Source organism: Leopardus geoffroyi, chromosome C3 (assembly GCF_018350155.1).
Source record: "Leopardus geoffroyi isolate Oge1 chromosome C3, O.geoffroyi_Oge1_pat1.0, whole genome shotgun sequence".
Lineage (NCBI taxonomy): Eukaryota > Metazoa > Chordata > Mammalia > Carnivora > Felidae > Leopardus > Leopardus geoffroyi.
Window position 1 is genome coordinate 110,796,645 of NC_059338.1, and position 27,016 is coordinate 110,823,660.

General features: G+C 42.7%; 1 protein-coding gene and 1 long non-coding RNA gene across 2 annotated transcripts in view; both read right to left on the reverse strand.

Moving 5' to 3' along the window:
- Positions 1-416: 416 nt before the first annotated feature.
- The window catches only part of SDC2 (syndecan 2), a 101,974-nt gene continuing 75,374 nt past the window's right edge, over positions 417-27,016 (reverse strand). Inside the window, exons 2-5 of the mRNA XM_045454150.1 lie at positions 14,739-14,850; positions 7,727-7,860; positions 3,375-3,510; positions 417-2,483 (exon numbers count right to left, since the gene is read on the reverse strand). Coding sequence (XP_045310106.1) covers positions 2,320-2,483; positions 3,375-3,510; positions 7,727-7,860; positions 14,739-14,850 — 546 coding nt within the window. The 3' untranslated portion in view covers positions 417-2,319. The remainder of the gene's footprint in view (positions 2,484-3,374; positions 3,511-7,726; positions 7,861-14,738; positions 14,851-27,016) is intronic.
- On the reverse strand, positions 21,320-24,333 carry LOC123585716. Its single transcript, XR_006706389.1, has 2 exons — positions 24,246-24,333; positions 21,320-24,002 (listed from the first exon to the last, which is right to left on the reverse strand). It is a non-coding gene; the product is annotated as an uncharacterized LOC123585716 (long non-coding RNA).

Sequence of the window (27,016 nt, forward strand, 5' to 3'; positions counted from 1 at the left end):
TAGTCGCTGCATCTTAAAAATAAAAAATAAAAACTAGGCAGAAAACATACAGTTGAAGAAAACTGGATGTCAGTCTATACAATGATTTTTTTTACTTTCAGCATGACAGACTTTATTTTGGCACTTTAACAAATATTTTGCTTTACAGCAGTGACAAAATATTTGCCAGAAACTTTCTTTTCTTGGCACGGATATTCCAAGCAGTTGTTATTCTACGAACTCAATTTCACTATGCTTTTGCACAGTTAGAGGTATACCCACTACATTCTTAACCTCTGTAATCGAGGGATATTGTGCAACTTTAGAAGGTGCTAGAACTTCCTTTTAATCACTCCAAAGTGGATTGACTCTGTAAGTGATGGGACAGGAATTTGAGAATTAAGGCCATTAAGAATTTAAGTAAACACTGTTCCGAGTGCTGTTTAAAAAAACTTTTTTAATGAGTTATGTGGTAATTCCAGGAAACGGTCTCTAAATGAAGCAGTATTCATACTTTATTAAAAGTACATTATGTATTGAAAGGGTTGCTGTTTTTGCGGTGTTCTTCCTACTTGGGCGGCTCACACGTTAAAACAAAATTTATGGTTAAAACAGAAAAGGAAATGTTCAGTTCGAAGGAAATACCCAGCCGGGTACCCTCATACTTCCATCTCCTCCTCAGGAACCCCTGCTTTGCAGCTATTTCAGTGTTCAGCAGTGAGGCCCTCCTTTTAATGCACAGAGCCTCCCTGCCCTTCTTCCCTTCCCTATGGTGTGAACTATGGCATTCCGTCTATTGGTTCTTCCGTTAAGCTTCAGGAGAGATTTGGAGCACAGTTTCCAAGGTAAATCAGTCTTCAGTCTATAGGACAAAACCTTAGATACTGACATCAGGAGAGTCCCCTTTGGTTCTTTGGAATTTAACTCCTAAAAATTATTTGCAAAAGCAGGCATCCCTCTCAACGTTGCCATCAGCTATCCTACAAAGGCTGCCAACTTCACTATTCCTTCCCTGGCAGTCTTCCAATATCTACACCCGAACACACACAGGATACATTCAGATTTCCTCTGGCCAATTCAGAAGTGAATCTGGTAATAAACAGCCTCATCGATGAGCTCTTTGGTTTTGATTTACAGACACTCTATGGAACACTCAGAAATCAAACCCACATCATCCTTGAGAGCAGATGGTCATTTGCAAAGGGGAGATGTACATTTGATCGAAAATGTACAAAATTTATAACAGTGACATTTTCAATATTAGGCCACATGATTTATTCAGTAGTTTTTATGTTCCCAAATTACAATTGATGTCTATTCGTAAGACTACAAAAGTTACCATTAGAATTGTCTGTGCTTATAAAATACCAACTTTTTTTTAAACTGTTATATATACTCATTAACACCAGTCTGCAACGAGTTACATAGAATCATAGGCACTTCAAAGGCTTAAAAAGACGTTTACAACTTAAATGCATTTTTAAGAACAAAAACTGATTTTTCCTTAAACCCCTACTCGTACCTTCAAATTGCAAGAAATTAACAAATACAGTGGCCAAAGGAATCTGCAGCAACTTCTCAAAATACTGTTAGCATCTTTGGGTTTGCTGAGGCTCGTCAGTAACTCACATCAAATCCTCCCAAAAGAAGATCTGATAGCTATGACTGAACAGTTTTGTGGTAATAATCCAATTTTACACATTAATTTGCTGTTGCAAATCTGCCTGAAGCTACAGGTAATGAAAAACAAAGCAAGTGTAAAATGGATAGTCTGACACTTAAAAATTTATACAAAGTGGAGGTTAAAGTTTACATATCTGAAAATCACATATACACTAAATTACCATTATCTGAATTATCCAAAGACAAATTGCACCGTAACAGCTACAAAAGGCATAGAGTTTTGTTTTGTTTTCAAGGGGACAAGAGGGAAAGTGCAGAGGAGAGGGGAACAGATAAATTAACAAAGTAAGACCACTTGGTAAGGTCAATCAGAGACACGCGGACACAAATTAAACAGCTTTCATCTTCGAACCGTAGGATAAAAACGATCATTTTGTATTTGCGCATAAAAGTTTAAACCGATTCCATGAACATAGAGGGTTTTCATAACATAATATTTTGCCACTGCTATTCACAGAACACTGCAGATGTTAAGTTTTAATTTTATGTTCTAAAGAAATACATGAAAAGTTTTAAATACAATGGGATTTTATCATTAAAGTGCCAGAATGGCTCTTTAATGAGAAAAACAAAAAACAAAGATCTTCATTATTCTATGCAAAAGCTTTATTTTTAAAAGTTCAGTGATCTCATAAATAGAGACACTAAGTGGGAGTTTCACGCGTAAAACTCCTTAGTAGGTGCCTTCTGATAAGCAGCACTGGATGGTTTACGTTCTCCAAGGTCGTAACTTCCTTCATCCTTCTTCCTCATGCGATACACCAACAGCAGGATAAGGAAAATTGCAAAGAGAAAGCCGATAACTCCGCCAGCAATGACAGCTGAAACACGCCAAAAAGGAAGATTACTTTTAGGACGGATTCAAAGGTTGCAGAAATTAACTCTGTCAGGCCCCATCTGTTTACACTTTTATAAAAGGCTCCATTTGAAAAACCCCAAAACATTTAGAAACGAGATTCAATGAAACAACCGGGTCATTACACCAATCTGACATTCCCAAGGAAGGTACAATACTTTCTTTGATTAGTATTAATATCATCCAAAAGCCTCAGCAGGAAAAAATCTGGCTGGGGCCTCAACTGACTCCATACTCCAAAATTCCTTAGTGTTCTCAGTACTCACATTTCATAGTCTAATCTTCTAATTGCTTTTTCACTGAAGACACATAACAGAATATAACTGACTTAAGTTTTGTAAGGGTAAATATGAAAAAAAGCGAGCAAATTTCCTTTCTCGTCTTGGCTTTGGGACTATCCTTTCGAGGACTAAGTGTTCTTAAATCTTGCAAATCTTCCCCTTTAAAATCAAATAATAAATACTTCCATCAGGTAAGCTCTGATTCGAGACAGCATTCTTGATGCCTTGGGCATTGTCTGTGTCAACTGCCCTCCCCATAAAGAACTTTTCCTTCTCTTGAGTTTATTTTGGCATCAGGATGACTTGGAGCAGGACTGATAGAGCTGCAATCCCACCATCCCCCACACCCGGTTGTTCTGGACCAATTCAGTTCTGAACTTTCCTCTTCTTGCATCAGGCGGTAGGATGAAGGAGCTGACAGAAAATAAAGACAACATTTGCCTAACTCTTGTCTCTTAAGACTGCTCTCAGCAGGAAGGTGACATTCAGCAAGCTTGGCCTACACCTCTGAATATCACTTAGCCAAACAGGCCTATTTAAGGACCTTCCCACCAGGCCCCCACTGGGTTACTCACCTGCCAGGACTTCTGTTCGTTTAAACAGATTGTCTGAGTGTTTCTCAGTATACACGTTTGTATCGTCTTCAGCTGGGTCCATCTTCCTTTCTGAGTCAGACAGGTGAACTTTTTCCTTATCAATTTCTTCAGGTGACTGATATTGGAAAAAGGAAAAGATTAAAAAAAAATCTGTATAATGTGCTGGAAAGAAGATACAATAGATAGATTCCAAGGTTTATTTTTTTTTTTTTCAAACAATGAATGTGGGAAATAATTGGAATAAACACCAATGGGCAAGTTTTATGATGGACCCATGCTGTTCATGGTTTCATATAACACCCATCACAGGTATAGGCAAAACAGCTGGTTAATGAGTTTGTAATAACCCTAATGACATGGTTAGGTTGTTTTAGATGACACCTCATAAGATCTGTTTTCTTACCACTCTTCAGGCTACAACTCTCTCTCGCTGCACCAACCCAAGAGCATGGCCCCAAGTCTCCTTATTCCTTCATCTCTTTGCCACATGGGGCTCTGTGATGACAGCTTCCTCCCAGGCTTTCCCTCCAGGTGTTCTCCAAGGGTCTCCCTGCTACCACCCTGCAGAGTAGCTCCCCAGGCTTACTCTGTAATGCTCCCCTCTACCTATTCACTCTTACACTTTCAGCAAACCCTGAACTAGAACTTCAGGAGTCTGGGTTCTATAAGCAGCTCCCGTGTGATCCACACCAAGTCATACCACTTTCTCGCACCTTGGTGTCCGTGGCCGTTCAGTGATGTGCACTCCCAGCTTCTTGGGTATCCCACAATTCTAAAGCTCAAATCCAAGATGGTAACTCTCAGAAGCTCATCTCCAGCCAGCATTAATCCCAACCCCCCAGCAGCCTGCAGGACACTAACCAACCCCTGGCTGTAGCACTGAATAACACTGATCATCTTTTCTATGTCCATTAATGGTACCAGCTATTCTTTTGGGGCCCCCAAAGTTATTTGAGCACATTTCAAATCATATGTTTTGCCATGTCACAGTCCTGCCAACTTGCCTTTCACCATTCTCTCACATTAAGTGTCTTCCTCGGCTCCCCATTTCCACAGCCCTGTTCAGGTGTTTATCACATCACACCCACGTTCTTGCAGCAAACTCTAACTACCAGGCTGAAGTTCTACTTGACCGACACTACTGATGAAAACACTGTCAACTGCATTGGCTATTATTATAGACAATAATCCTTATCAGCTCTACTAGTCTGCCTACAAACAGCCAAGTCCATTTTCATTAGGACTCTCAGCTGTGGTCCAGTTAAGTGATTGATTGCTTTCTGAAGGCCAGAGTTCATCCAAAATGGGAGCCAGCTACTCGTCTACTCAAGTCTAAACATAAAAAGGAAAGACCTCACCTTTTTGGGGTGGCTTAAGGTCACTGGTATATCCAGGAAGGACCACTAACCAGACCAGGTGGATCCATCTGAACTCCAGAGTATGTGAGGTCCTGGGTCCCTGCCTCAGTGAACTGAACACTAGGCTTCCAAAGAAACTGAACTGGGGCCGCCATCTTCTTACAAGGACAGTCCATCAGTGCACAAACTTCCAGGTGTTCTGGATGGAACATTTATCCTTTAAATTGAAATGTTTTATTGTATAGAAGGAGGGGTTTGATTCAGAAGGATTATTTCTACAGGATGGAACTAATCTGAAATACCTTAACTCTTGTGGATATGTGCAAAATGAAATTACAAAAAGGCAACACAGATGATTAAATGAAGTCAATTAAAGATCTGTTGCATCCACGTCTGGTTGTTGGGATGCTTTGGAAATGTATCCGAAGTAAAAGATGATGAGTAATGCTCTGCTTCAACAAACACCTGGGTTCTTTTCATTGCTGTCACATAAATTTACAACAAACTAGATAGGATATCTGTAACAGTGACGCTGATGCCACTGTCAGACCCATTCAAAAGTTGACATTAACGGTATCCTAGAGGCAATGCTTAACTAAGCCGTACCATGGAACTATAAGAAAATTAAATCATTAATTATCAATAGTATCATTATCAGTACCTAGGATGAGGAGTAGCATGCCATAAATCTCTCATGAAGCAATGAATAATCACTCCATTGAACATAAATGATACTAGGAATATACATATATTAAAATGTTTGGAGATTCTTAATTTCTGAGCTCATCTGCCAAACATCTATCTATCTTCTTTATCTAGACCTGACACAATTAATTCCTTAAGGCCAATTTTTAAAAATTGAAATCAATTTTAAATTCGTTCTTGTCAACTGACCAGAACTCGATTGTCACATTAGATTTTGTTTAGGGTACAATTTTTATCACTGAAAGCCAAAACTGGGTTTCTTGCCTCAAGCTAGTGGGTCCTAATGGTCACAAGAGATTCAGCCATGACAAGCGGTCAAATAAAACCGCGGAACGCCAAATGCATCTTTCAACAGTCACACTGGAGAAGTGTGCCACCCACACTGAGGGCCCCCTCCCCATCCTCCCATCAATGGCACCAGTTACCCTGCATTCCTCCCCTTCTTCCTTCTTCTCTCATTCGTTCACCTCCATGCACTGACAGAACAGCTCCTGCACATGGAGCCAGCACATGCTAGCATGTCTGCCCGTGTTCAGGGACCTTCTTTTTTCCTCTCTCCTGGCCTGTGAAGTCAGTCTGCTACTGACAGTATTTGGTTCTTCTTAATCCTACAGAGCATCCTCCAGTGTGAGGAGGGTTGGCCACGGCCCCTCCCCATCTGCAGAAATGCATCCAGCTCTGTCACTCACTGTCCTGTTCCCATGCAGCGGGGACACAGAGGGAGGGACATGAAAGTGTGGGAAGCCATCATGCATTCCTGCCTGTAGAGGGGCAGTTCTTACTCCAGATGAGACGTGTCACTACCTTCAGGGGACAGCCCTCCACATCTTGTCTCCTACTAAAGCTTGGCAGCAGCTCATTTCTGACCAACAGATGGAGGAGCTCTCAAAGGGGACACTTGTGTTTCTAAGTTTTCATAAGCAGTCTGCGAGCCCTGGGCCATCTACAAAGCATCCTACTGCAGTTATAAGGTTTATTTGGTGATTGCTCTAACCAAATTCAGTCAAGGCTTACAGAATGCTTCCTGGGTCTCAGGGGCCATACTATAGGCACCCACCCACATTTAATCTTCTCACGGACCCATGAGGAATGGCTCAGAGAAGCTAAGAAATTTGACCAGATTCAGGATTTAAAGCCTAGGCCTTCTTCAGACTTTCATATGCATTTTCCAACTTAAATAGCTTACCCACTAGTAGGTGGTCAGCTAATTACAATATAATGATAATAAGGCCAAAATCACCAGTCTCATAGTTTTCAACAACTAGTACTTTGGCTCTAAATCCAAAGACCTTATTTCTTAGTAACTCAGCCCTCAAAATGAATATATTGAGATGCAACCATGTTCATCATTATCCCTGAAAGAGGTCAAGTCTGTATTCTACTGATGACAGGCCTGAGGAGACTTTAAGAAGTAACTGAATGAGACAGGAACCTGGAGCTTCCTTATTCCAGAACCCGTTTCATCATGTGTAAAGTTCACAATGGTTTTAACTCAGAAAAAAATTCTTTATGAACTGAAAACAAATTTTCTTGGCTTAAGCCCAAGTAAGCAAAAAATTTTGTTTCATAACTGGGTTTTGAGACCCTTAGCACCCTATAAAAATTATCCATATATAAGCTGGGCTGGGGTGATAAAAGTAGTAGGTAGTAGTAGGTAGCTGAGTGAGCTACTGAGCTATGAAGAGACGCGGAAGAACCTTAAATGCATATTGCTAAGCGAAAGAAGCCTATTTCAAAAGGCTACATACTATATGGTGATAACTCTATTACATTCTGGAAAAACCAAACTATGAAGACAGTAAAAAGATCAGTACTTTCCGGGGGTGGGGGGGCAGGAGAGATAAAGAGGCAGCACCAGGTACATCTGTCAGAACCCACAGAAGGTACAACACCATGAGCGAATCCTAAGGTTAACTATGGACTCTGGGTAAAAATAATGTATCAATTAGGTTCATCAATTGTAATAAATGTACCACTCTGGGGGGGAGGTGGTGTCTGTGTGAGGGCAGGGGGCACATGGGAACTTTCCACTCAATTTTGCTATGAACTTATAACTGCTCTGAAGAAAACGTTTATTTAAACAACAATGAAGGAGTCGGTGGGTAAACGTCAAAACGATCATAAAGAGTAAGAAAGCCATTTACAGCAAGATGATGAAAGACCATTTGTCCTCACATAATTTTAAGTGGGGCTTCTCAAAAGGAACATTCTGTGCAATTTTTAAAATGAAACACAATAACCCGGTAATGCAATGCAAAACAAACACACCTTCGTCTGAGCAGGTATCTTGTTCTGGATCTCCCATGTCGTGGTTTCCACTTTGGGAACAGCACTAGTGAACCCTATCTTTGGAAGTGGTCGGGATGTGGTCATCTCCGGGCTCTCTACATCCTCATCAGCTCCTGGAAAAAAAAAACAAGCAAAGAGGAGCTGAGCACATGAGTCACAACTCAGATTTCTGTATCATCAGATGGTACTGTTCAGGATGGACACTGACAGGGCCATGTGTTTTCAAAATACCTGCTCCTCAGGAATTTGGCATTTAAGGGATGCCAGGTGGCTCAGTCGGTTGAGCCTCTGACTCTTGATTTTGGCTCAGGTCATGATCTCATGGTTGGTGAGTTCAAGCTCCCGCATTGGGCTCCATGCTGACAGCACAGAGCCTGCTTGGGATTCTCTCTCCCTTTTTGTGCCCCTCCCCTGCTTGTGCTCTCTCTCTCCCCAAATAAACTTAAAAAACGAATTCCACACTTAACTTTCCTGCAGTTTTCACTGTGATAAAGTGATTTCCAAGGGATTCCATGGGCAGCCTGGCATGTTTTGTAATATTGTCCTGAACACTCTCAAGGATCTCCTCTTTTACTTGAATGTTCAAACTCTTCTGTGCATGAGATTTCTTCCTTTCCTATGTTGAAACATGCTACATTTTCCATTTCATTTTATTTTAAATTTTTTTTAACATTTATTTTTGAGAGAGAGAGAGAGAGAGAGAGAAAGAGACAGAACACGAGCAGGGGAGGGGCAGAGAGAGAGGGAGACACAGAATCCGAAACAGGCTCCAGGCTCCGCGCTGTCAGCACAGAGCCTGCTGCGGGGCTTGAACTAACAAACTGCGAGATCGTGACCTGAGCTAAAGTCGTACATTTAACTGAGCCACCCAGGCACCCCTACATTCTCCATTTTAAAACACAACAAAACAACAGAAAGAGAAGACTCTCCCACAGTAGGCCCTTTATTCTCTGAGGGGAACTGCTGCTCTCTGCTTTTTTTACAGCCAAGATTTTTCCAGTGGTGCTGTGGGTCCTCATCAGCATCCCTGCTCACCAGCTATCTGTACCCCCTCTAGTCAGACCTCCCCTGTCATCACGCTCTCAGTGCTGCTTGTTAATCAGGTCACCAATGTCCTCCACGCTGCCATATCCAAAGGCATCTTCCAGAGTGGTCCTCATATAATTGAGCCTTCTATCACCACTGGACACTGGTCGGCTATCGTCTCCTTCTTGATATACTATCTTTGGGCTTCTAGAACTTGACTTCCCGGCTTTCCCCCTCACCTCTTGGGCTATTTCTAAGTCTCCTCTGCGGGCTCAGGCTTTTTTGACCTAGAGTTTGAGTATCAGAGTTCCTTGAGCATCAGCCCCAGGCTGCTTCTTACTCTACACTTTCTGCCTCACCTACAGCCACGGCTTCAATTACCATCTAAATACAAACAAAACCTAAGTTTATATCATTAGCTTAACTGCTCCTCTGAAATTCAGACCTACACATCCACTGGCCTACTTGACATTTTCACTCCAGTGACTCGAAGGTGCCATCCACCTCTAACGTGTTCAAAACAGAGCTCACAATCTCCCTCTGCCCCTACAGACCTGGTGGTCATCTGGTGTTAACGGGCAGCAAACAGAACCCCCCATTCCTGGAAGTCACAACTCTGACTTCCTCTTCCTTACCCCACACTGAATCCATCCCCTAGTTCTACCAATTTTATTTTCTTAATATGTCTTCACTCTAACAGCTTTTCACAGTCCCAGGGCCACCACTCTCATCCAATGCCACCATAAACTGTCCACAAGCCACTGTCCTGCCTTCTTTCTGAGAGCCCCCTTTTCAGTCCACTGCCCACAAACTGGCTGTCACCCCATCATCCTCCTGTTTAAAACCATTATAATGGCACTCCACTGCTCGAGATGTATAGGAAATGCCTCAGCCCAGCCTTGCAGGGTCCAGCCCTGGCCCACTTTTCCAGCCTCCTTGAGCCTCATTTTCCCCTGTTGTCCCTGATCTCCTGGCAGAAGCCCTCACCTGGCTAGTTCCTAATTCACCTCCAGACATTAGCACCAAGGTCATTCCCCATGTTATCCTCCCTTTCTTCCATATTACCTCAGTGTCCTCTGTTAAATGGTTTTTAGTACCACTTTTCTTACCGTAATTGCATTTATCACAAATTTGTAATCCTGCATTTATTTACACAACTATTGATTGAAATCTCCACTAGTAGACTAGAAGCTCTGTAAGGCCAAGAATTGCATCTGTTTGCTCTCCGATTGCCTAATAGAATCCCCAACAGCCACAGGCTCCAATCCAGTATTTGTTCAATGAGTAACTAACCGCCAACTGCCTGCCACCTGGACACTATTTTATTTTTATTTTTATTTTTGCCTTTTTACCAGAATAGCATTTAAGAATTTCTGGCATTCAAATACAATGTTCTTTTTTAAGGTGATCATCTGTCAAATGTGTAACAAACTCAAACTCAAAACTCTGCAACTCTAACCTGCTGCCTCAGACAGAAGCGAAAGACAAATACCTCTAAATTCCTCACAGGATCCTGGTAAAATGAAATAAGTAGTTCGGAAGAGGTGCTGTGTTGGAAACATGGCAAGAGGCTAGGACGCTGTTGCTTTTGTTTTTGTTTTTCAATTTCGCATTTTAAAATATTTTATTCTATCAACTATCTCCTTCAACTTTAGCACGTACACTCATCATACAGAGAAGAAATGGTAGAGCCTATCTGAAATACATATGGGATTTGGCATTGGAAATAAATCTAGGACTGGTTCTGGCATCTTTAGCTTTGACCTTTGGCAAGGAATGCTGGCGTCAGTGTCTTCGTGTGTGAAGTGGGGATAGGAACGAACTCTCAGAGGTCTGAATGGGATATATTTTGGAAGCACCGTACATATAAAATGGTATGTAAATGTGTCATTAATAATGATGGCTCTAGAAACACACTTCTCGTTTCTAACAGCCTACCTGATTTTCTGTCAAAGTTTGACACATAATATGCTTGATTTGTTCCTACAATGAATCATTTCCTTGCAAAAAAAATGTTTTTCAATGCCAAATGAAAAATTTTCCATTAAGGGCTTTCAAGACCCCCCTTTGTTCACAGCAGTTACAAATATGACTCACTGAATTAGGAGAATCTGTTTTGAGAAGAGAGGAGATTGTGTAAAGTAGAAAACTCCCTCAAGCTAACACTTCTTACGTTAGAGACAGAGGAGCGATCTGCCTCGGGTGGTTCTTCTACTGTATTTATTATCTTTATTAAAGTACATTGACCCTCTTGCCCGAACCAGAGACCCGGGAGCCCCCTTGATCACATCTCTGTCATCCCTGACTTTCAAACTCTCACTGTTCTCTCTGGCCTGAGACATCCCAGCCCAGAGCCCATTTCCACCTGGGAAACTACTGCTCACACTGTCTTTCTCAGAATCAACGTCATCCCCTCTCTCCATTACAAGACCATCTGCTTTCCAGCTTTCAAAACATCATGGCTATTGTCTCCTCTACTGTTTTATGTGTCCTTGTGAGTTAGGACCAATTCCTTTATTGATGGTTTAGTTGGACATTGGATGGTATGTGTGTTCCCTTGTTTTTTGTTGTTTTTTAGTTTTTTGGGGTGTTTTTGTTTTTTGAGAGGGAGGGAGGGAGGCAGGCAGGCAGGCAGAGGGAGAGAGAGAAAATCTTAAGCAGGCTCCAACCCAGGGCTCAATCTCACCACTCTGAGATCATGACCTGAGCTGAAATCAAAAGTCAGACACTTGGGGCGCCTAGGTGGCGCAGTCGGTTAAGCGTCCGACTTCAGCCAGGTCACAATCTTGCGGTCCGGGAGTTCGAGCCCCGCGTCAGGCTCTGGGCTGATGGCTCAGAGCCTGGAGCCTGTTTCCAATTCTGTGTCTCCCTCTCTCTCTGCCCCAAAAATAAATAAACGTTGAAAAAAAAAATTTTAAAAAGAGTCAGACACTTAACTGACTGAGCTGCCCAGGTGCCCCAAGGTACGTATGTTCCATAGCACCAGAATACTATGTTTAACTCTCAAATTTTTGCTGTACAGCATTTTCCTATATTATATCACTCCTGACATGGTGTTATAATTGTTTTTTTCTCATTTTTACATTTCTTTCAGGTGCTTGGTCCCCTGAAGACAGGGACCAAGTCTTCCTCATCTGTGTCCCAAGAACAAGGCACTATGTCTGGCATACAGTGAATGCCTATGAAATATTTAAGTGAACGGTCAGAGTGTTCATATTCATTAATGCCCATTCTTGAGTCCACACATATAGCATGGCCCCATCTCTTCATCCAGGAAGTACCCTTTAGGCCTCCAGCCATTTCCTCCAGTCCATTTGCTTTGCCACTAGATAGTTAAGATAGGAGTGAGGACAGAAGGAACAATGGCCAAAACCCTGGAGAGGATCCCAGTTTCCAACTGGGATTGGGCATCAGCTAGGCAGGGTGGCCTAATTCTAGAGTGGGGTATTATGACACAAGAAGGCAGGACAACAAAAGAGCAAAAAAGAACACACTCTCAAGCCCAACTCCCCAGTCCCTACCCCAGCTCCATTCCTCTGACAGTGCGATCTGAGGCAAGTTACTCAATCCTTCTGTGCCTCAGGCTTTCCCATGTGAAAAGTGGAGACATGGGGCGCCTGGGTGGCGCAGTCGGTTAAGCGTCCGACTTCAGCCAGGTCACGATCTCGCAGTCCGTGAGTTTGAGCCCCGCATCAGGCTCTGGGCTGATGGCTCGGAGCCTGGAGCCTGTTTCCGATTCTGTGTCTCCTTCTCTCTCTGCCCCTCCCCCGTTCATGCTCTGTCTCTCTCTGTCCCAAAAATAAAAGTTGAAAAAAAAAAAATTAAAAAAATAAAAAATAAAAAAAAAAAAAAGAAAAGTGGAGACAATAACAATCTGCCCTTACGTAGATGTTGTAAGTATAGGAACAGTACCTGACACACAGGAAGTGCTTTATAAATTTTGGTTACAACTTCTACCACCTTTAAGCTGCAAATCAATATACTTTTAAGCAGCATAAGGAGGTTTCCAAAGTCCAGAATGATGCACTTCTTTGCAGCAGTGATCTGCCCGGGGCTGGAGCCGAGGTGGAAGCAAGCCGTAGCTCGATCCATCTGATTAATGTATTCAGGATTTCACATGACCCACTCCAGACCCTTTCATCTGCAAGGGTGGCAGAGAAGCAGGACTGTGTACCTGCTTTCTTTACATTAAACTTCAGCACAATCTTGGCAGAAGTCAGCAAAGTGATTGAACAATAGCTACAAATCTAACAACTCTTGGGTTCTAAGATCTGTGAAATGGGGGAAAAAGGGGGTCCGTAGTTATTATTTCCTGGGATACTCTGATGATGACAGTTACAAAGCACTTTTGAGGTGCTAGAGGAAGAAAAGAGGTGCCATGAGTGAAAGATATTAATAGTGTTGTGGGCCATGGAGAACAACTCTTTCCACACTCATTCTGCATGTGTGATATATATCACTTCCCCAAGAATAACGAGGGCTATTTTTACATTCAGATTGCATTGTAAGCTCATTGTTACTAGGTCAGCCACCACCTCTCTTGTCTTTCTCAGATTTGCTTTTTTCCAACTTAAAACACTCCTATATGGGTAGATCTCTACCAAAGATACAATTGATTTTAGTTTGCTCTTGGTCATTCTGAAGCCCAGGCTAATCTGATTACAGACATCCACATTCAGGGTAAGTTTTGCCATCTGTTGAATCTACAGTGAAAACTCAAAACAAGAAGGGTCTTGGAGAAGACTTTCCTAGCATACTGCTGACCACAATTTCCTGACTTGATTGTTAGTTGAATATATGCACAAGCTCTTCCTCCTTCCCAGCTTCTTGGAAGGGGGTGCATTCCTGGTACAGGTGAAACATTTATCACTACAGTAGATTGCAAAAATGGCCAGAATCCTTTAATACCCACCCCCCACCCCATATCCACATCCTCTGCAATGTGACTTTGTACATCCTTTCATTAAGAGTTGGAGTCTGGCCTGGACCTGTGACTTACTTTGACCAATAAAACATGGTAGTGATGCTGTGCCAATTCTAAGCTTAGTGTGCAAGAGGTTTGCACACTTATACTTGCCCTCTTGGGATCTCTGCTTCCTCCTCTGAACAAATGGCTGGCCCACTGGAGGATGAGAGACTGTGTAGACCAGAGCTAAGTCTGCCCCAAAGACATGTTAGAGCCCAGTGCAGATAAGCAAAGCTGCATACCCAACCTACAGTTGGCCACTGACACATGAGGGAACCCAGTTAGCCCAGCCTAAATTGCCATCTACAGAATAATAAGCTAAATAAATGATTGTTGTTTTTAGCCACTACGCTTCGGGGTGGTTTGTTATGCAGCATTACTGAGCTACTAGATAACTGATACACCAGAGGAGTAAGGATATCACTGTATCATGATTTTATTTGGCTGCTACCTTCTCCCTCCCACTTTTGAGTAAGAAGGCATAACTCTTCTTGGTCCCACCCATAATCTCTAACACAGGATTGGTAGTTTCATGAAACTAGCATTTGAGGGATTTAAGGGTAGATTCCACTTTTACCACTCTGAAAGCCTTCATAATAAAATCAAAACTAATGTTAACAGGACACTGACTACTTGCCAAGCACCAGACTCCTAGAGCTGTAGATATGTTCACCCCGTTAATCCTTACAACCTACGTGATAGAGACTATTACTACCTCCCATTTTATGAATGAGGAAACGGAGGCTCAGCTAAGTCAAATACGTTCCCAAGATCTCACAGCTTAAGTGGCAGAGAGCTAGAATATGCTGCCAGGCATTTTGACTTTTTAACCACCCTGCATCCTGCCTGCCTCCTTGAAGGGAGTTCCAGTAGAATGTCTGTGTGTGTGTGTGTGTGTGCGCACATGCACGCACACGTGTGCACCTATGCATGTGCATGGGTGTGGGTGCACGTGCAAGCACAAAGAACGGAGGTGGGCATGGAAGTAGCCAGCCTTACCTGAGCCTGATGCAGAAGCATAGTCATCATCATCAATAGGATACACTCCTGAAGCTTCTTCAACCGAGCTGTTGTCGAGGTACATGTCTTTATCAGATGTCGGCTCTGCTCTCTGAGAGAAGAATGAGAAGGGATTCAGGATGGTGAAAGATCAAGAAACATGCTCATTTATCTTACTTGTTCAGGTTTACACCACAGTGACTATCTCTCTCTGCTCCATTCCTCTGAACCCGCATTTCCACCCTCCCCTTCCTCAGGACATCCTGATAAGTCACAGGCTAACCACAGGCAAAAGCCCCCCAAGGAAGCCTATGTAGCCTAAAATCCAGGAGAACCAAACAGCTCAGAGACGTAAGCACCTATCAGGGGCTTATTTCATTATATTCCACTAAAGCTGCCTGAGTTTGGTGGTCCCAGGGCTAGTTATAAGCCAGCTCAGGCATTCTCTTTGTTACAGGGTCACCAGCTCAGGCATTCTCTTTGTCACAGGGTCACTGTGAGGCTTCCTTACCGGGGAAACTTACCAACCATTCAAATTATTTAAGACTTTCTTGGGGATGAATACAATAGTATTACCACACTTCTGCCAAATCATGACCCAAGGATCCATCAAGGCCCTGCAAATATTCGCAGGCTTGGCCACACTCAGACCTTTATCACTACACCCAAGAGCTTCCCAGTTGTCCAGGCAGCCCAGATCCATGCTGACGCCAGGCAGGGCACCCTGTGAGCAGCAGTGCCTGTGGGGTTCATCTGACAAGGGCAAAAGCCCCCACAAGCCCGCTTCTAGGGCTCACTGGCTTAGCAGAGCCTTAATGACAAATGCAGATAAACCCACACGAGCACATTCTTTTTATATTACTGGCACTTGGAAACAGCAAATCACACACTTCATATGGAGAGGGATCGTTCGCTAAGTATACCAGCTCCCCGGCTTCTTAGCTCTTCAGTAAGAGTTTTAGTATTAAAATTCACCCTAATCTTGCCAGAAGAGTACTCGCATGAATTGGAGGCAGAGTAGACGTATAATTTTTTTTTAAATGGTTTCAGTAAACTGATATTTTACCACCAGTATCTCATGAAAACCGAGAAACAAAGCAGACTGTCAGATTCTAAACACTTGTGTTTAGAAACGGGCAACACTCATTATTGTCCTATTTTTAAATATAAATTGAATGTTTGTTCCTAACAGGAATTATAAAAAAAAAAAAAAAAATGCTTTCCTTACTACACTGGCTTTCATTAGATTTCCTCTTAAAATAAAACTTTGTGTTCCAGCGGTCGCCGTGACTGGAACCTTCCTAAGAGGGCAGATGGGTCCAGCCCTCCATAACAGGACCAACTTTATTCTCTCGGGTTTCAGTGGCTGCCTCAAGAAGCTGAAGCATTTTAAACCTGAGCCCATGTTCTCCACCAGGCTTCAGTGCCAACTGATGGAAAAGTATGGGAACTCGTTTTGTGTGAGCCACAACACCGGCACATCGAGAACTAAAACCTTAGGGACTGGTTTTCCAGTGGGTTGGCTTGTAGGCATCAAGTGACCACCCTGAGCCAAGAGCGTGCTGGAATTTTTCTGGTAGAATGGTCAGAGCTGAACTCTGCAATCTGAGGCCATCCTGCATCCTACTGGCTTCCAAGGCCATCATCACCCTTCCAGGCAGTAATTCCCAAAGCTTGTGAAGCGTGTCAGGAGGCCCACATTCCTCAGCTCTACAATCAACCCAACTGACCCCTATCAGACTCTCGGCGGCTTTGAGGCAAGGATGGTGCCACACTCATCTTTAATCCACCTCGGCTCCCTATAATCACAGCTCCTGGTATACACTAGGTGCTCAGCAAACGTTGCTTAGGCTGTTTGTGCTCACACCGAAGAACAGTTTTCAGTCCTGCTTATGTTAAACTCTGTCCTGTGAACATCGTCTGGAGGACCCTCTCATTCCTTCTCTCAAATCCTGTCTGTGAAAAAGGTTCTGACTTCCCCGTCCCTGTACGGCATCTAGCTAGAAGCTGCTAGAGGATTTTATAGGGTATGAACAGTTTAAGCCCTAAACTCTTACTGCCATTTCTCACTGTTTCATGTACACTTTCTCTTGCGCCTCAGCTGGGTCCAACTTGCTGAAGGCAGGTCTTCAATGACCCAGCATGCTCCCTGCCTCTCTCAAAGTACATGGGCACTCAATAAATATTTGTCCATTGAGATTACCTAAAACAAATTGGCCTTTGACTCAGGTTTCAGAGTTTACACATGTCACAAGACCTCCAGGATTCCTAAGGTTAAAAATCTCTCGATTCTAAGCCTGGGCGATCATCTGCCCCCAAACTTGCCATACATGTTGCACTGCATCTATTTAAGTAGCCCAGAGTCTGAAAAGGAAGTAAAAGTATCTTTTCACATCTTAGAGACCTGTCTTTTGTTCATATTGATTTCATTTTCCTCTTGGCTCTGTCAAAGAAGTTTGATGGGGCATGGGTCACACTAAGATATTTAACCCCTACGGGTAAACTGCATTTCTATTCATTAGGTGCGGCGGCTGTCCGGACTAATACATCTGTCACAACGAACAGACAGTTGGGCCAAAAACGTCTCCAGGGGACTCTGGCCACCTCACAGTTCAGCCACACTGGGTACCCCGACGAGCAACAGACTTCCCCAGGACAACCCTTACGAGGAAGGTGTCAGGCCTGAGTCGCCACAGGACTTGGGGTAGAAGTCTGGGCGCATTTGGAGAAGCTGGCTTGCCCTCAGCCAATCGGGGTCTGCGGGGCTCCAGCATGGTCGTGGGGCCAATGGGATGTTTAATGTGCTCGAGGGCAGCTATGTGTATGTTCTCCTCCATCCTCCAGTGTGGTGCCCATAATTATGACCTCAAAGTAAAAGTTATCACCTGCTCTGATGTCAGGGGCGCCAAGCGCATAGGAGGAATTACCAAAATCCTTCCGCAAAGTCCACTGAACAATAAGCAGGACCCTTTTCACACTGTAGCAGATGATGCTCAAAGAATACCTCCACTGTCTTTCCTTTAAATAAAAAACACCTTCCCAAACATGACAAGTGTCTTTTGCGAAGACTCCACCCTGCAGAAGACTTCTGCAGTCAACATGCCTGGGGAGAGAAATGGATTATGCACCACCACTCCCCTGGGGAAAGAAGATGTGCATCTCTCGAAAGCCAGGGAAAGGGGTGACTCAAGAGGACTTCTTTTTACACCTAGCCAAATGTGGTCTGCCTCACTAAGCAGAAAACCCCAGGACATACTCTGAATATTTTCTTGCTCAATGAGACAGAGCCACTGGACAAAAGGAATGGGGAGAGAATGTACGTAGACATAGCCCGGCAGCTCGGAGCAGCCGGCCAACTGGAGGATTTCATAACGAGGCTGTTTAATTTGGGACTGACCATTTCTGTGAGGCTGTGCCAATGATGTTGGCTAAGAGGGCTCAGAGTACGAGCTGCAAGAAAAATAGAGCTGGTCTTTCAGACCTTTTCCCCCTCGGCTGATGCAAGATGTGAACACAGGAGAGCAAAGGGAAGTTGTGGAAAGCCGCCTGGTATACTGGGGGGGGGGGGGGGGGGGGGGGGGGGGGCGCGGGGGAATCTACTGCAAACCGAGATAGAGGTTGATACTTCACGCCACCTTCAGCCACCGAACCCGGAGCACCGAACTGCCTGCAGAGAGGAGGCAGTTCTTCCCAGAGGAGAATGCGCATCGGACTCAGTTTTGCATCCCCAGAATGCCTCAGGGAAGGCAAGATACATACCTGCCTCCACCCTAACTCCATCCCTCCCCTGGCCCCCACATCACAGCAACCTCAACATACCAGGCCTGGACCATTAACTACTAAGGCCTCCTTACTTGGTCACTGCTTATGTCTTTGTGTTTGGATCCATTCTCTGCAGAGGGACCACCCTTAAATGTGACTGTGTCACTCCCAGCTGAAAACCTTTTATTGGCTCCCTGTCACCTACAGGATGAAATAAAAACTCCTTAGCTTTGAAAGAAGTGCTTTCACCATATGGCCTCACCTGCACTTCAGTATCAGCTGCTGCCACCTCCTCTACCCAACCCCAGGCTCCACGACATACTCAAGAGATGCGGTCACACCGATTTCCTTTACGTAACGCCTCTAAGAGGAAATAAACTCCTTTCAGGATGGCAAATTGAGGAAAGCAATGGTGACCTAGGTCTTACATGCCTGAGGATGATGAAAACCAGTATTTTGAGAACATGATTCAGCCCAAACTTGTAACTGTATCTAGAATATAAATGAACAGAGAAATGTTAATTCAACACACAAAAGACCATCCAGTGGACCAGTCTTGGTTTTAGTAATATCACCAACCTGTCTACTTTCTCAGCAAAGAAAATTTGTGACATAGCAACTGAACAAATCTACGCACTGGATTTTCTCACGTAGATAAAGCCTACTTTGAACAAATACTACGTTTCAAACTGCCAGTGTGGAAATCAGTTATTTAGAAATCTGAGGTCTTCCTTGAAAGATACACTGCCTTATCTACTAGATGAATGTTCTCTAAGTGCCTTAAACTAGTGCAAGCGATAAACAGTGGTCAAGATAATTAGAGCTCAAAGCAGCAGGTGTTAAATTCACTTTACGGTTTAAACTTAGGTTAATAACAAAGTCAGAAAGTAGAAAACCTAACTATTCATGGATACCAGACACCCCAGAACTGACCTTCAGAAAAGTAGCCTTCGGATATAAAAATAAAATATTCATGTGGCCTAATACTGCATTCTGTATCATACCATAGAAAACAAACATTTAGATGATACTCTTCTCTTAGGATAAAGGCACATTTGTCCCAATTTAGACTCAAATGCATATTAATTTTTATGGTGACTATAAAGTGCCAAACTGGCTGCTAACTTTAGCTTATCTTTCCAGAGATGACTCAATAAACTATTTTATTAATAGCTAACATACACCGTAAATGAAATAATAATTAAAATTTTCTCCCATACAGTCACTCAGAGATGGTGTACTTGTCCTTAAGGTGAACTTGCCAATTCTGGCTTAGGTAAAGCCCAAAGGGACATTAATCTTAGAGCATGACTGGACACTATAGGCATCAAGATCATCTATTTGCTTCAAAAGTGAAGAAACAGAGTTCCACAGTGGCAAAGTAGCTGAAAATCATTCAGTCTAGTTGGTGGCCAAAAAGAAATCCAAGACTTCAGACACCTAATTCTAGGTTCTTTCTATTACACTGTAATTCCCCAGAACATGAAGATATCAGACCCATTCAGCCTGGAGTTCAAAAGGATTAGTTGTAGGTGACTGTTATGTGTTTATTATGTGCCAGGCATTTTGTGCTAAGTGTTTTATAAGCATTGGCACATTTAATCATCTCAACAATCTCCACTGCAGACCAAGGACCCAAGGCTTGCCCAAAGACCTACAGCTCAGAGGTGGGGAGCAGGCTTCATATCCAAGTCTGGACTTCAAATTGTATGCTCACTGAGAGTGCTGGCCATGCTGTGCCTAACGTCTCACCTGCTTTTCTTGTGATTCACACCTAATCATAATAAAGGTCACGAGAAGAACTCCAATAGAGTCATGTTGAACCCTGCTTGATCCAGCACTTACAAACCTTAGCCATGGAAATCCTCCCTCCAGGGTATCTATTTAACATCTTTCAGAACTAGTATTCTTGGCATCATAGATAGGGAGAAAATTCTATGTTAAGAGTTAGAGTTCGAGCTTAACAGTTTCTTCTCTGCCTAATGTCCTGTAAGTTTCCCATATGAAGGATCCCTGGAGTCGTGACCATCAATTGCCATTCATTTTCAGTAATACCTTCATCTCTCTCAAGTGTCCCATCCAAACCAAAGATGTAATAGAAGGAAAGAACCCTATGTTTATTGTTGGAAAAAGATACTGCTGTCCTTGAGTATGTGACATTTGCTTGTCACATAAGCTTACAAGCAAATACTGTTGTATTTACAAGCACTTATTTTAAGGGTTTGTTTACAGACAACTAACTACCTGGTACCCAATCATGTCCCATGCTTACTCTACCATCCTGTATATAATACATACAAAAGCCAAGGTCAAAGGTGAGGTCACACATGAAAGAAAATTCGTAAATCCCCTACTTAAGAAATCCTCAAGAAAGGTCTTTAGTTTAGAACTGCTTCAAACACCTATACTAGTCCTTAATTACTTACCCAGAAAGCTAATGCCTTTTACTTTAAGAAAAACTTTAGGGTACCTTCCATAAGGTGAGGAATGGATTCACAGACATACCTCAGAAATATTGTAGGTCCGGTTCCAGACCACCGCAATAAAGCAAATATCACAATAAAGAGAGTCAAATGAATTTTTTGGTTTCCCAGTGCATATAAAAGTTAGGTTTACACTAGAGTCTAGTAAGTATGCAGTAACATTATGTCTAAAACAATGTACATATCTTAATTACAAAGTACTTGATTGCTAAAAAATGCTAACCATCATCTGAGCTTTCAATGAATTCTAATCACTGATCACAGATCACCATAATAATAATGAAAAGTGTGAAATATTGTAAGAATTACCAAAATGTGACGGGGACACAAAGTGAGCAAATGCTGTTAGAAAAGTGGTGATGATAAATTTGCTCAACGCGGAGGTGCCACAAACTTCAATTCATAAAAAACAAAAACAAAAAAACCTGTAATACCTGCAAAGCATAATAAAACAAGGTATGCCTATAAATTATTTACTTGTGCATATTAGGAAGATAAACCCAAATTCTGAAAAAAAAAATCATTAGCTTTTATGAAGGAAGAATCACATGAAGGTATGAAGTGTGAGGCAGGATGTTGCTCATAAAAATGGCAAATTTAAAACAAATTAATGTAAAATCATAGGCAACTATGGAGAAATCCAACTTGTTCCATGAACCTTCTGAAACAAACCAAGCCATAGCATATGACAGAATTCCTATGGTATCTATTTACAGTTCTTCAAGTTCCAACCACTCATTTGGAATTACCACTCTGGTTGGGATTTTCCTGTTGGATGCCTCACAGAGTGGGAATCTGATCTCACTCCTTAGAATGTACATTCCTTGAAGCGGTCTGAGAATCGGGACCTGGTCTGCTGTTTTCTGCATCCTCTACCAGACCTATCATTGTGCTCCAAGAGACAACACATGATAAAGGCTCAACAGAGGAAGATGTCACATTTTTCAGAAAGGCTGAACCCAAGCTTACAGCCACTTGGGGAAAGGAAATAACCACGCTTTTTAATGACATAACCTGGTTACCTCACATCTGGGAAAACTAGATCAACATTCTCTTACCTGGTCTCTTTAAAAAGGGCAATCTGCACTTCTGCCCTATACTGTGAGAAGAGCCATGAAGATAAGTATGACCTTAGAAGAAACCACCAACTCATTAGGGATGCCTCCAATGAGCCAGAGACAGTGTTGGTCTGTGGAGAACTTTAAAATGGCTGAAGAGCATTTAAAAAGTAACACTGAGTGGGGCACCTGGGTGGCTCAGTTGGTTAAGCTGCAACTTCGGCTCAGGTCACAATCTCACAGTTTGTGGGTTCAAACCCCACTTCGGGCTCTGTGCTGACAGCTTGGAGCCTGCTTCAGATTCTGAGTCTCCCTCTCTCTCTCTCTGCCCCTCCCCCGCTCATGCTGTCGCGCTCTCTCTCTCTCTCTCTCTCTCTCTCTCTCTCTAAAATAAACATTAAAAAAATTTTTTACAGTAACACTGAGTTAGTGTACTTAATGGTAGAAATTTTCCTCTTAAAAAAAAAAAAACTGAAAGTGGTTCAAAGCAGTTAGATTTTCTAGCTTTTGAAATCTGAAACACTGGAATTACAAAAATTCAATCAATATGTCTTTAAAAAATACTCTTCCTGAAATTGGTTTATTGCTAATGCTAAACAAAAACCAGTCTTCCTCTTAGGCAACAAGGAAGTGAAGGGGGGCACGGCAGAGGAGGGGAGGGAAGTCGGACACAACGACAATTTTTTTTTTAAGTTTTTATTTTAATTTACACACCAACAATTCTTCCTTCTGTTTGTAGTAAAGGGTTCATATTCCTAATCCAAAGAGAGAAGGGAAGAAGCTTTGTCCTGAATTAAATCTGTTGGCAACAAAAATAGGGCTCTACGAAGCAATGTATATTAAAGCAATGCTGGGATTTTGAGTGGGATTATGTTGAATATGCATGATACACAAAAGGAAAATGTTCATTACTTACAGATGTGTTCCAAGTTGTGCTTTCTTCCTTTTTTGGAATATCAAACAGAGGAAAGCAAGAGGTTTGTAGCCATGTTATTATAAGCATTGCCGCCTCTCCCCCTCTAAACTAGAATATTCCAGTATTTATTTTGTTATCCATATGACCACAGTTTAGACTAGAGTAAAAATAGAAGCCGTGTGATCCTAACCTGAAAAGTCCCAACTGCTGGAGAGGGTCAGTATTAATATATTCTAACTGAAATAACGAGATTCTGTTTCCTGGTGGAGTTTGGCAAGAGACGGGGGAAAAAAAGATTTGGAATTTATTTCTTACTCAGAAGTGTTTTGTAAAAACTACCATAACGAAACAGACTCCCAGTCAAGCACAAGAAGCCAACAGGCTCTGGTTTAGATTTAATAATTCACTCTAAGGGTTTTCAACTGTTACAATTTTAGGTCCCAAGGCACAAACACATATATTCTCCACCCTACACGGGGGCTGACAGAATGCCACAGGAAGCCTATGGGACAGGAAATTGGGAAAGACCTTTTGTCCAGAGAGTAGACCACACCCTCCCAGGCTCCAGTTGATGCCCAGGACCAACTTGCATTGAGGCTAGCTAGCAACAGCTGATGGATGGAATTTCCAGCTCAGCCTGTACTTCAGAGGGCTCACCTAGCCCTGAGTTTGAATGTTACTAGGAATACGGGACACTTGAGTACTGGCCTGTAAAGAGACACTTTGACGATTTAAAAGATGCCAACTAACAGGGGTATCTAGGTGGCTCAGTCGGTTGAGCGGCTGACTTTGGCTCAGGTCATGATCTCACGGTTCCATAAGTTCGAGCCCCGTGTCGGGCTCTGTGCTGACAGCTCAGAGCTTGGAGCCTGTTTTGGATTCTGGGTCTCTCTCGCTCTCTGCCCCTCCCCCACTCACATTCTGTCTTCCTCTCTCTCTTTCTCAAAAATAAATATTTAAAAAAATTAAAAGATGCCAACTAACAGAAATTGGCACAGGCCCTTTGGGAAGCACACAGGGAATGTGTTTTAAGAAGACAGAAAATCTTGGGGCGCCTGGGTGGCGCAGTCGGTTAAGCGTCCGACTTCAGCCAGGTCACGATCTCGCGGTCCGTGAGTTCGAGCCCCGCGTCGGGCTCTGGGCTGATGGCTCAGAGCCTGGAGCCTGTTTCCGATTCTGTGTCTCCCTCTTTCTCTGCCCCTCCCCCGTTCATGCTCTGTCTCTCTCTGTCCCAAAAATAAATAAACGTTGAAAAAAAAAAAAAATTAAAAAAAAAAAAAAAGAAGACAGAAAATCTTGGGGTGCCTGGATGACTCAGTCGGTTAAGCATCCAACTCTTGGTTTTGGTTCAGGTCATGACCTCATGGTTTGTGAGTTCGAGCCCCATATTCAGGCTCTCTGCTGTCAGCGCAGAACCTGCCTGGGTTCCTCTGTCCTCTTCTCACTCTGCCCCTCGATTGTGCGTCTGCACGTGCGCGCACACACACACACACACACTCTCTCTCTCTCTCTCTCAAAAGTAAACATTAAAAAAAAGATACAAAATCTAGATATTTCTACTCTCAGGCATTATCCTAAGGAAATATCCTAAGAAGTAAAAAAGTTAGGGTGTTTACTGCTGCATTAAAGGTAAAATCACTGAGACAACCTAAAGGCCAACTGTAGCAGGGGAGCTCTGTAAATTACGTGTGCTAGATTAACTTTCTCAGCATAGCCATTAAAAGTCATATACCACTGAGCAACAAAGAAAAATGTTTAGACAACACATTAAATTTCGAAAGCACATATTGTTTTAATTTTTCCTAATATTACAACTCCGTTAAAGTTTCATATCATTTGGCCAAACACTGGCAGGGCAATGGAAAATGAAGAGAGCTCATTGGTGAGGGTATGGTGGTGGCTTATGAGTGATTTATTTCCTAAGTGATATTATTGTGCATTTTTACATATATATGTATGGTGCTAAGTGCTCAGAAAGCACAAAACCAGTGAGTCACAGTCACAAATAACCAGGGGCTAGTTTCTAAACATCAAGACTACAAATGAACTTCTGAAAACAAACTTATTACTTAACAGTTCACGCATTCAAACGTTGACAAGTGCGTACGCACGTGTGTGCATATGTATCTGTATATCTATATTTAGAATCTAAAGAAAGAAACATGGAATTATATAGGTGTATAAGTGACAAGCATTGAAAAGAAAACTTCACACTTCAGAAAAGTGCCACAGAATGACACAACAGCGCTTGGTCTACACCCGATCCATTTCATCAGGGGTCACAACAGCAAAAGGTCTAGCACAATGGATATTCAATTACAAGATTCCAGGTTCTAAAGTTTCCTGGGTTTAATTACCCATCTCATTAGCTACTCTTTGCTCCTAGGTTAAAGCAAGGAAGCCACTCCATGTCAAAGTGAGGTTGCCCAGCTCCCAGTGCACAAGCTTCCATTCCAGCTTAGGCCCTGCCTATGGAGGACAAAACCTGAACTTGGAACACTGAGCCCTGACATGCCTACAGGGCCGACAGGCCAAGTGCACCCCTGAATATTCCACATCGCTCCTGGTTTTCAGAGTCTGTTCTACCACACTTGTCTGTCTGTCTGTAAGGGGAGCCTTGCATTCTGCTTCTCCTGCTAATTCCAGAAAGCCTTTGGGTTGACACAATGATTGCCTGATCTAGGAGGACTTTTTCAATAACGATGACATTTGTTGCTGGTTTCTTATCTTGGAAGACTGAAAGTGTGTCCACACTTCTCTAAATAAAAGTAACAAAACAAGAAAGAAGGGGATAAATCCAAAGGCGGTAAGACCACTGATTTCACTCTAGAGCCAAGCTGTTCTGAATAGCTGGCTTTTAAGACCCAGGGCCAAGTTCAAAGCAGCAGCTGTACTGTATGCCCAAGGGATTATTCACATTCCTGATACCTGCTGGAAAAAAACACCCTGATTCTGCCCAAGACTCATAGCCCCAGGCCCCATATTTCTTTTTATTATATAAAGGAATTGTTCTTGACCAAACTTTTTAACCAAGTGGGGGGAAAAAAAAAAAAGGCGAGGGCCAAACAGCTTTTAAAGAAATGGTTTCCTTGACAGAGAAACCAGGATAAGATTTAAAGATATTGGGGCGCCTGGGTGGTTCAGACAGTTAAGCGTCCGATTTCAGCTCAGGTCATGACCTTGTGGTTCGTGAGTTCAAACCCAGAGCCTGAAGCCTGCTTCGGATTCTGTGTCTCGCTCTTTCTCTGCTCCTCCGCTGCTCGCTCACTACTCTCTCAAAAATAAATAAATGTTAAATTTAAAAAAAAGATTTAAGAATATCATTAGAGTCTATTATGAAATCCATCATAGACCCTGCATGAAATTTTCTAAGAAATGGAGCCTCCCCAGGCTATACCATAGCACTTGAGGCAGGAGCATGAGCTCCTGGACACAAGCATGTGTCTCACGGAGTGTGTTTATGTGTGTCACATGACCTGCACCACCTCTAAGCAAACACATTTTAGAAAGTGCTCCTGTTGGTATGCTGAAGTGTTGTATTTGAGTCATTTACGTGAAGATGACATTTGCGGACTTGCCAAATGACGAGGAAGAAAGAGTCCTATTCTTTCCCCACCAACAATAAACACTTTATTGGCTTTGTAAACGGACATCTGACCAAAGCTCCCCAAGTTCCAAAAGGTAACCTAGAGCTGCCTTCTGTCTTTCTGATCTACGTCTATCAGAATCTAGATGGGAAAAGACATTCTGACATTTTGCTGATGGAACTGTGCACTACTGTTAGGAGGGGTGTGGAAGATGAGGCAGAAGACAGCCTGCAGGACGGTTAAATTACCTGCTCAATTAAAAAATAATATTTAAGAAGGGCTTTTGTATCTATTTAAAAAGAGGATACCGTTATTATTTTTTGCCCCCACAGGAGGCTGATTCACTAGTGATCATTAAAAGTCTCAGCTGGAACACACATTCATAAGCACCATTTCATAAGAGACATAGCACTTAGTTTTCTAAAAATATGGTAGATAAAGAAGAGAAACAGTTATGAGTTAAAATACATCA